The sequence below is a fragment of the Rhinoderma darwinii genome, chromosome 5, assembly GCF_050947455.1.
Source record: "Rhinoderma darwinii isolate aRhiDar2 chromosome 5, aRhiDar2.hap1, whole genome shotgun sequence".
In the NCBI taxonomy this organism is placed as follows: domain Eukaryota; kingdom Metazoa; phylum Chordata; class Amphibia; order Anura; family Rhinodermatidae; genus Rhinoderma; species Rhinoderma darwinii.
Genome location: NC_134691.1, coordinates 103,104,962 through 103,116,507, shown reverse-complemented (window position 1 = coordinate 103,116,507; position 11,546 = coordinate 103,104,962). Strand labels below are relative to the sequence as shown.

Here is an 11,546-nt window from a genome sequence, read left to right as displayed (position 1 = left end):
TGTGACAGTTTGTAAAATGTAAGTAATCAATTTTTTTTAATTATTATTATTATTATTATTATTATTATCACTGTGTTGTTGTTGTTGTTGTTGTTATTATTGTACTTTTTGTTGCCATAGTTGTTCTATTATTGTTATAATTATCATTATTCTCACACAAATGGATCCCTGACAAGGTCACAATTTCCTCCATTGCTCACTTCTACCCCTTAATCCGCAAAAATAATTGTAAACCCATATGTACATGGCTGCATTTCCGAGTATATCTATTTGATTTTCCTGTTAAACAATGCATTCATAGATTATTATTATTATTATTATTATTATTATTATTATTATTATTATTATTATTATTATTTTATGTATTTCCCGGAAAATCGGCTCTGAAAATAGAGATAAAAGCACTATATGAATATATAAATTCCTAATAAAAATAATTATACAAATAATAATAATAATTGGAAACGGTTTTTGCATTGTAATTTGTATTACATTTCTACACCTATTTTGTCGGCAATTGTGCAGTTTTAGAGAATATGCTGCTGTATAGAGATAATATATTACTAATAATAATAACTTTGGTTATGATAATTATTATAATATTATGGGTTATTTAAGTTTGTATCGTTTTTTGTAGGATTATGTAGGTTTTTATCGTTTTTTGTAGAAGGGAAACTTTTTTTTTTATATGATAGTAATTAATGAAAAACGTGCCCTGCGGATACATAAAAATAGAACAGACTATTGTTCTTTTTATCTGACTGCAAGCCACATAAATAAAGATGCAAAAGCAGCCTGAGGTCTTGTATGTAGATCACAGTTTGTACTGGAATACATAAATCCTCCACTCTGTCCAACATATAGGCCTGGAAACTCAGGGGTTAAATAAAAGTCCAGAGGTTCCTTTTTATGCAATAGACTGATTACAGGTTATATATGAAGTCAAAGCTAGTATGTGCACCAACATATACTTCAAAAGAAACAATATTTGTATTATTATTATTATTATTATTATTATTATTATTATTATTATTATTATTATTATTATTATTATATAGCCTTTCTCTATAGCACCAACTATTGCAAAAGCAACAGTAAAATACAGTAGGAGAATGCACTGCCTTTTCTACCACAGTCTATAGGGATTGTATTTTTGTTCAATATAGGTGGATAGGAGAAATGACGGATACAGTAATCCCATCGTTTAGTCCTCGGTGTCACTGTGCACAATGTCATTACTGAATTATTCCTCATATATATGAATTACCTGCCTCTATCCAGACTGTATGTAAATTGCCAAATCTATGGGGATTATTTGGAAATAAACAATACATGGTTATGTCCAGTGTGAGGAATAATATAGGGAATTATAGGCTCGGTGCTCTACGAGACAAATGTCCGGGATTATTCTATATATACGAAGGGAGGACAATTACTTTCAATTATATTTGTATAGATCATTTTTATTTACCAATGAATTATAGACAAACAAATTATACAATAATTTATATATGTGCATGGAACGTTCACTTGAATCTATTATATACATATAATGTACAGAATGCTCTTCCCATAAAACTAATATAATATAGAAGAAAAATATTCAATAAAGACTCACTGATTATTTCACATATCTCATGTCAGTTTAGTCACTATAGAACGTAGATTATAATAGTAATGAAACAGTATGGGTATTATAATATTATTATAGACACTTGTACATGAAATTATTCTTTTTCTTCCACATGTTATTTGCATTTATTTATCCTGCTACTTCCACATAAAACTGTGTCAACATGCAATGACTTCCACAATAGTTCGATCCTAACAGTAATAAGATCAAACCTGCAAGAAGAAAAGGACACAATACACATAAAAGCACAATACATATCAAATGTCAAAAGTTCAAAAAGTGTAAATGATATTTGCATTCATCACAACGGAATAAATGTAATGCGATTGACGGTGGTGAACGACAAATGAATTACAAATACAGCGGTGTTACTATGTATTTACCATATAAGTCAAGAATTAATGATGACATTTATATTAGATGTGATGTACATGGGTGTGCTGTATACTGTATATAAATGCCTGTGATCTTGTGCTCATCATACTCACCCTTCATTTATGTATCAGGGTAATATTAGCCTGTGATTTATGTAGAATAAGACCATGTCCTAACAGACCTATGCTCCTATATGGTTGGTGCTGGTGACAGATCTACCACTGATAATCTCAGTTACTTTATATGCAGTCACTCTCCTGGTGCGCATCATATCAGTGTGTCCACATGGGAGATAACTAGAAGTTCCTCCAGGTGTCAGTGGACCAGCCGTCTACAATGGTGACCTCCCTATGACTTACCTGTACAGTCCCTGGGAGGAGCCCATACCCAATGCAAAGCACTGCACAGAGCCTGTAATATGAATAATGTTCCCCAAAAATACATGTTACATAGCCAGCAGTTCTAGTGGTTTATTACCATTTAAGATCAATCAATTATTTAATTTATGAATATTTGATCATTTAATCAATGCATATTTGTGCATATATATATATTAGTCCCAGTGAGCTGTGCCATATGTGTTTGGGTATTTGTATGTATATAAATATTTAGGGCTGCAGTAAGTGGGCTGTAAAGCTATTATAATAGCTTTGATCATTAGTCATTAATGTGTTTGAGGAGAGGCTGCTGTTTGTGTAGCCCCTTGTTGGCTAAGATACACACACAGTGTCCACCAGTCAGTCTGTATGTGGCATGTGAAGAGCTGGGACTGGCACCCTGGGGAGAGTAGTGTTTACTCAGAGCTGCATGAGTCCAGTCCTGAGTGGCTGCAGTGTTCAGGCAGAGCTGTAAGAGGCGCCTCCTCCACACATTGCAGTTCACACTGCTCTATCAGACACATCTCCACTGCCTCTGTCACACTGGAGCTCTGACCGCACTCAGAAGTCCCATGGACACAGCTCTGCATTAGGTTTGCACTTTTCCCTTGCTATCTATGCTGCAGGATGTACATTTAGACTGAGGACTACAGATCATTACATTGGGAGACATGTCCATGCCTCTAGTAAGGGTTTGTATAACATTAATGCATGTGATCTGGTTGAAATAAAGACCAGGTGATTGCTCTGCTGCCAGTAGGATGTTAGGGGTTAAGGTGTAGATAAAGCTGCCTGGGACTTGCATACTTGTCACTTCCTTCCTGCTTGTTCCTTGTTCTCAGGTGAGACCTTACCTCACACCAGAGCCCAGACACAGGGCATGGGTGATAGAGGAGAGCTGCACTCTCATTGAGACTGATACTGTTGATAGTGGAGAGCTGCCATCCGTAAGGTGTGTTGGAACATGTAACCAAATGTAAACCTTGGGAGGCCCTAAGTAAATGGTGCTGACTGGCACGGACCTACTCCTGAAGATTGGCTTCCTCAGGCTCTCCCCTCCCATAGGACTGAGTCAGTGTGTGTGGATGTAAGCTGAGCAGCTAGCTACTCTCCTACACAAGGGGAGAAGAGCAGAACTTCTACAGGGACTACATATGGTACAGGCAGTTCTATAGGGTGCAGTAGATGTGACCCCCTGGACAATGATTCTTGAGGGCTCCTTGTCTTAATATAATCATTTCATCATTGTCCAGAAGGATTGTTAATGAGTTTGTGGAGTCTGATCCTATTATTTACTCCTGTTTTGCATAGTACACGTCTGATCATGTTGCTTTTGTCTAGGTTCAGCCTAATTAATTGAATTAAGGGTATTTCATTGTTGGCTTTTTTTCGGTTGTGTTCTAACCTTGTTGTTTTATGTTTCCTTTTTTATATATTCTTCATGTGGGCTGTGCTTAAAGGACTCGAGGTTCCAAGTCCCCATTTCTTTCCAGCTTCCAACCTGGATGGACCTTCCTGAGGACAACTGGTCCGATGTCAAGAGACTCAGTGTGGGGACCTCTTTCTATCCCATTAAAGTTAAAGGGACTGACAGCTCGTCTTCATCTCCTTCTTCCAGCTCTCAAGGAGAACTAAACTCCACCAAACCTCACCACCAGCCTGACACGGGAAGGAACCATCCTGTACAGGAGGGCAGGTCGCCCACCTCTGCCCACCACTTCGGTGTCACTCATCTTTCCAGCTTGCCCAATCCGGAAGATATTATACTTTTTAGGGATTTAGATCACATCAACAAACTGATCCTACCCAACAGAGACTCCAGGTTTAGCGCTTTGTCTGAACCACAGGGGGATATGTATCAAACTTTGGCCATCACTGCGGCTCAGGGGCCGGTCAGCTACGATGGATCTCCGGGAAGTTTCATGCACTCCGCTGCCGGCTCTCCGGTCTATGTGCCCACCACCAGAGTTGGACCCATGCTTACAAGCATCTCCTATCTTCAAGGGAGCGGACCCTCCCAGGCCTCCCACTCTGTGAACAGTCACTCAGTGTGGTCCCAACCAGCCTCAGAAAACTCCTCATACAGCAGCAACAGTCCACACACGTCCAGTAGATACCACTACTCTCCCAGTCCTCCCATGGCCAATGGAAGCAACAGGGACACTGGCTACAACAATGCCATCAACGTCAATGGCAGAGATCAATACACACCTATTCCTAGATCGCTTAATGGATCCTACCCTAGTCCCTACACATCTTACATGACCCCACCTCTGACTACGGCCTGGTCTACTGGACCTTTTGACAACTCCATGCTCCACGGTCTTCAAGGAAGACCGACACCTATCCCTATGAGAGGACATCCTGGAGGTAAGACCATTGCCATGACATATCATTTATACTACAGTGTTAGGCTCTCAATGTTTTTATCCTTTCCTACAATGAATGTTACAAATTGACATATGGATGTCTAATGTTAGGTTGTCATAGTCTATTTGGAGAAAAATGGTCTGTTAATGTGCTGTATGTTAATGGTTAAACCAGAGTTAAGTTGCATAATGGGCATCTAGCTGCTTAGGCAAATTTACTGCACAATGGTCAAAGGAAATTGCCCAATGTTTTATAATTGTAAAAAGAGGAGGATGCAAAGGTCTAAAGGTGAAAGTAAACTGTAGATTCCCTTTTATTTCAGTAGGTGGAATGAAAGCCTTGTCTCTATTGGAGCCTTGTAAGTGCCAGTGGATGCCCTTACCTGCACATATATATATATTATCAGCTGGAGCTGCAGTGCATGCTCTACATATCTTTTCAATTTGTAAACATTTTATATCACTGTTAAGCAATACTAATTTATTGTTAAGTTATTTTTTTTTGTATATCACTGGTAATAAATTGTATCCAGTCAGTGAACCAATACATTTACAGCTGTTGGGGAACTACAAATGTCATGGTACTTGAGTTCCTCGACAACCATATAGTCAAATGCACAATTTAATTTAATTTACAGAAAATTGGATATGTACCCAAATCAGAGTGGAGCCAGAAGCAATGTAAACTTTCAGTGACAGGACATTCTTCATCTGCTCTGTTATCATGTCATGCTGTCTTATCAGATTGATAAGACCACTCCAGTAGAAGATCCTATAGAATAACAGAAGGGTTGGAGACTTGCATCACCACCTAGTGATACTACGTCTCCAATGTGCCATGTGTCACATGGTTGAGTGCACTCAGTCACAGTGTAACGGAACATAGTGTTACAGTAGAATATAACAGCAAACACAATTTTTTTACAATAATTATATAAAAGTTTACAATAATTATATAAAAGTTTACAATAATTATATAAAATATTAATAATTTCATAATATAATAATTTTTAATATTACAATTATTATAGTTAGTAGTAATAATGATATGAGTGGTAGTATTAACAAAAAATATGGCACATTACAAATGCCTACACTTTGCTTTGCTATTAGAGCCATTTTATCTAAAGGGATATGTAGTAGTAGTAGTAGTAGTAGTAGTAGTAGTAGTAGTAGTAGTAGTAGTAGTAGTAGGGAAACATAGGATTTTAAAGGTTAAAACAAACTCTCACTTCCTTGTTTTCCCCTGCAGCAGGCGTCAGGGGTCCGTAATATAGGCCCCAGAAACATTGTCGTACTGTCTTAATCAGTGGAATCCACCAAGAATCCAATGTTAATGTCCAAGTTAAGGCATGGGAAATGGGTTTTTGGTTGGTCAGTTAGCTGATAATTTTTTTATTTTTTTTTACATGTATTGGCAACTTTTACACTGTAGTATTTGGTCAGTATTTTCCATCAGTATTTGGAAAGCAAAACTAGGAGTGCAACCCAAACAGCGAAAAGTATAATGGAAAGATTTGCACCTCTGCCGTGTTAGACCGACTCCTGATTTTGCTTTCCAAATACTGACCAAAATACTGCAATGTGAATGCGGCCATTATCTGAGTATGGCCCCTTTCACACAAGTGTATTTTAGGCCACTTTCACTTGGCAGTATTTTGGTCAGTATTTGATCAATATTTGGAAGCCAAAACTAGGAGTGGGTATAACGGAAGGATTTGCACCTTGTCCATGCATTGGACCCACTCCTAGTTTTGGCTTCCAAATACTGATGCAAAATACTGACCAAATTCTGGCCAAAATACTGTTGTGTAAAAGTGGCCTTGGTCAGTATTTTGCATCAGTATTGGTCATCCAAATCCAGGAGTGTGTCCAAAACATAGCTGAGGGGCAAATCTTTCCATTAGAGGACTATCCATTACCAGTATGTTCCCATGTATCACCCCAGTATGGCAGTAATACAGAACATATAAAGTACATGCAAGGACAACAAGCTACAGTTGCATCAAATTTATGAAGTGACGTGCAACATTTTCATAAATATTTGATTGCAATGAAAAGAAATGTGTTGCACACATGAGACTATCATACATGAGACTATCATACATGAGACTATCATACATGCACCCTCCTCAGTATATGTAAATACTGTACTTGATGGAATATATTCATGCCTTATGTTACCCAATCGATTAATGTCTGCGGATCCCTCCCAACTGTCCTCCAATGTCATATGTCTGGGGAAATGAGGATCCGGCATGTTGGATTTCAGACGTGTCTGGTTGTGGCTTATCTCCCTCCCCCAATTGAAATAAACATGTATACTCGTCCGAGGGAGCATGTATGTTTATGGGGAGGTTGGAGGAGAGCTGTCTAATGTATATAGCTATAGGCTATATATATGTTTCAGATATTTAAGCGATCAGTCCTGATGTTACGCCATTAAATATACGAATAAGATCATATTCCAAAAATAGTGTGGGGTGGATTTACATGTGGCAGCTTTTGTTGCAGAAATTTCTGAGACTGAAAACCAGCTCCATTCTTTTGAATGGAACTTGTAGAAATCCATGTGTTTACTGCAGAAACAACCCCATTCAGATGAATGGAACTGATTTTCAGTCTCGGAAATTTTTGTAACAAAATCTGCCGTGTGTGAATCCACCCTAATACCCTGCTCACACATGACTGACTTTATTAATTGTAACAGTAAAATATGAAAATCAATAGACGGCATGGCATGTTCAATGTGTTTCAAAGTAAATTAACATATTCAAAACATATATTTTTATATTAATACAAAGGATGTCAATTCTATGTTATCATCACAACGGACACATCTACACTGGTGTTTTTTTGCAGTTGTAAAAACAACGGATCATAATGGATCCCATTCATTTCTATGAGACAAACTGTTTCCAAAGTGGATCAGTTTGAAGACATACCGTAAAAAAATGCTAGTGCGGATGTGTCCGAAAAATGGTAGAAAACATGGGGGGAGTTTATATGAGATTTTTAAAAATAGGGATGCAGATTAGGGCACGCTCAGACGTGGCAGAGTTTTTCCGCTGCAAATGTTGGTGCAGGTTTGGGGCAATTACGAAACGAATCTGCACCAGCATTTGCATATTTGACAGGTAGGTCAGATGTTGCAGAAAACACAGCGGACTTGCCACAGATTTCAGTTTTTGCATTGCAAAGGCTGAAATATGCAGTGAAATTTTGCTTCTTCTCCGCAACAGACAGTGCATGCTGCGGAGGGAAAATTCCGCACCTCAGCCTATGGTCCGCAGCGGAGTTTTCCGCAACGTCTGAACTAACTTTCCTAAAAATGTATAGAAACAAATGTAAAAAACGGCCGCAGGAGAATTCCACTGCGGACTGTAACGCAGCGGAATTCCACGGCAATTCCGTCACGTCTGAACCTGCCCTAAAGGGGCAACACAATTAAATAAGTGTGTCCATGTCTCCTATTTTCTTTAATGAAGGGCGACCACTCATGTACAGCCATTCCTCTGCCAGCTAGACAGCCTGGGCTCCCCCAATAGCAAGTTACATCTTAAAATCGATGAGGGTTTTTCATGGTACGTCTAGTAGTGAGGAGTCAAAGTCAGCAAAGCAAGACTGATGTTCCACCACTTACCAATGAGCGTCCTTAGCTGAGTGGTAGGGAAAGTGCCCTGCATTATTAGCCTTCAGGTAATTCAGTGACTATAGGCCGCTTTCACACACAGCGTTTAGAAGCGTTTCTTTCAGTGGTGTGTTTTTCAAAATGCAGCATGCTGAAGCCCTGACAATTCTTCTTGTGTTTTTTCTCCGTATGGTTTTAAAAAAAATGCCTACAAAATGCCTATACAAAAAGACGCTATTTAAAAAAAATGCCACTAAAAACGCATGTAAACAAACGTCATAAAAAAATGCCACTAAAAACGCATGTAAACAAACGTCATAAAAAAATGCCACTAAAAACGCATGTAAACAAACGTCATAAAAAAATGCTACTAAAAACGCATGTAAACAAACGTCATAAAAAAATGCTTCAAACAGCTGCCGTTTTTGTAGGCATTTCTACATAAGCTTTAAAACAAACTAAATTAACCCTGTCTAAACCATTAAGACACTTTTTTTCAGTGTTGTAAAATGCATGTAAAAAAAAGAGGCATTCATTTCAATCATCTAATGGCGGTTTTTACATGCATTTTTTGGTGCAATTTTTAGTGTCATTTTTTTTATATCATTTTGTTTATTTGTTTTTCCTGGCGTATTTGAAGTCCTATAGAGAAGCCTATGGATATAAAGCAATACCTAGAGCATCCTACATTGGGAGAAAAATGCCACTGTCAAAAACACTACAAAAACGCCACAAACCAAAACGCTGTGTATGTAGGAGTTCTCATATTTTCCTATACAGACCATTTAGACTTTAAAACAACATCTGGCCGCAGCGTGTAATTGCTGTGTGTGAATCCAGCCCAAAGGGGGTATTTTTCATATAAAGATGGAGCTAAGTAATAATATATGTTTTCCAATTGTGCACCATTTTCATTTCACTAAAAGCAGTCGGCATTGCCATGACAACATACTGTTTTATGTATACATTACCACTTTATAGCTTCCTTTTTTCTTTTTCTTTTTTGTAATAAAACTAATGCTTACTAAACAAAACTTATTAAAAGTGGGCTCAGGCCGGTTTTACATGAGGAGAATATGTGCACATTTTTGAACCTGTATAAGGGTATGTTCACACGGCTTATTGTCGGACGTTTTTTAGTAAGCGTGTGAACAATCCCTTACAGCTGCAAATACCGTCCGGACTGTGGGTCTGCTGACCTGAACTAACTCCATCATAGCAATCTATCAACAGGCAGGGATGTGCGGACATAATACCGATGCTAAAAATATTACTGCATAACAACTAAATGAGGATTTAGGGCACATTTAGGGCATGACCACACATGGCGGAATTCCTCCGCAACTGTCCGCATCAATGCCGCACAGAATCTGCGTTGCAGATTCTGCAGCGGATCTGCACAAAATGTGCAGAAAATTGATGCGGACTGGCCGCTGCGGACTGCAGGAAAAGTGCTTCTCTTCTCCCTATTCAGTGCAGGATAGAGAGAAGGGACAGCACTTTCCCTAGTGAAAGTCAAAGAAATTCATACTTACCGCCCGTTGTCTTGGTGACGCGTCCCTCTTTCGGCATCCGGCCCGACCTCCCTGGATGACGCTCCAGTCCATGTGACCGCTGCAGCCTGTGCTTGGCCTGTGATTGGCTGCAGCCGTCACTTACACTGAAACGTCATCCTGGGAGGCCGGACTGGAGACAGACGCAGGGAGTTCTCGGTAAGTATGAACTTATATTTTTTTTTACAGATACATGTATATTGAGATCGGTAGTCACTGTCCCGGGTGCAGAAACAGTTACTGCCGATCGCGTAACTCTTTCAGCACCCTGGACAGTGACTATTTACAGACGTCTCCTAGCAACGCTCCCGTCATTACGGGAGCCCCATTGACTTCCTCAGTCTGGCTGTAGACCTAGAAATACATAGGTCCAGCCAGAATGAAGAAATGTCATGGTAGTAAAAACAATACGCTCCGCAGCACACATAAGATCTGCGGACTTCATTGCGGAATTTTGACTCTCCATTGAAGTCAATGGAGAAATTCCGCCATGAGTCCGCAACCAGTCCGCCACTGCTCCGCAACAGACAGAGCATGCTGCGGACACCAAATTCCGCTCCGCAGCCTATGCTCCGCAGCGGAATTGTACGCATCGTGTAAACGAACACTGCTAAATTAAAGTGAAAGTCAATGGAGAAACGGCTCCGCTGCGGATTAACGCTGCGGAGTGTCCGCAGCGGAATTTAAGTGAAATTCCGCTATGTGTGAACCCGCCCTTAGAAGTGGCAGAATCGCTGTTGAATTCCGCTGCGGACAGTCCGCAATGGAATTCTGCAGCAGCCTTTTTTACATTTGTCTCTATACATTTTTAGGAAACTTAGTTCAGACGTTGCAGAAAATAACTGCGGACCATAGGCTGCGGTGCAGAATTTTCCATCCGCAGCATGCTCATGACGTTGCGGAGAAGAAGCGGAATTTCACTGCGGATTTCAGCCTTTGCAATGCAAAAACTGAAATCTGTGGCAAGTCCGCTGTGATATCTGCAACGTCTGAATTACCTGTCAAATATGCAAATGTTGGTGCAGATTCGTTGCGTAATTGCCCTGAATCTGCACCAACATTTGCAGCGGAAAAATTCTGCCACGTCTGAACATGGCCTTATGCAGCATAGCATGGATTTTTACAAACCTTATTCAGATGTATGGAACAGCCACAGAACTGTCTGCAGCAAATCTGCCCTGTGTGAATTTACCCTTACATGTATATCTAATCCATGGTGATATCTATGGAAACCAGGATAAATACATCAATTGCTTATATTGCTGGCTACATCCAAACATGATGATTGATTTATATTACAGAGGGACTTATTTTTTTAGCAGCTTATAAAATAAATGTTTAGTACCTCTTTAATTCAGTCCAGTTAAAGGTCCCTTTATTTTCTATTTTCTTTGTATGTAGAACATTAAATTCATGTTACGTTATCCACATCGGTATAAACAGTGGGAAATTGTCCTACCACTCAGATGAACTGGGATGATAGATGAAGCCCCTTACTATAAGGGCGGGTTCACACATGGCGGAATTGCACTTAAATTCCGCTGCGGACACTCCGCAGCGTTAATCCGCAGCGGAGCCGTTTCTACATTGACTTTCACTTTAATTTAG

General features: G+C 39.4%; 1 protein-coding gene across 2 annotated transcripts in view; it reads left to right on the top strand.

The window, feature by feature from the left end:
- The first annotated feature begins 2,888 nt into the window (after positions 1-2,888).
- The window catches only part of GATA6 (GATA binding protein 6), a 35,057-nt gene continuing 26,399 nt past the window's right edge, over positions 2,889-11,546 (top strand). Inside the window, exons 1-2 of one of the 2 annotated variants that reach the window (XM_075826355.1) lie at positions 2,889-2,978; positions 3,846-4,755. In XM_075826355.1, coding sequence (XP_075682470.1) covers positions 3,891-4,755 — 865 coding nt within the window. In that variant the 5' untranslated portion in view covers positions 2,889-2,978; positions 3,846-3,890. Of the gene's footprint in view, positions 2,979-3,469; positions 3,543-3,845; positions 4,756-11,546 lie in introns of those variants that run through there. The other variant, XM_075826354.1, reaches the window with a different exon arrangement.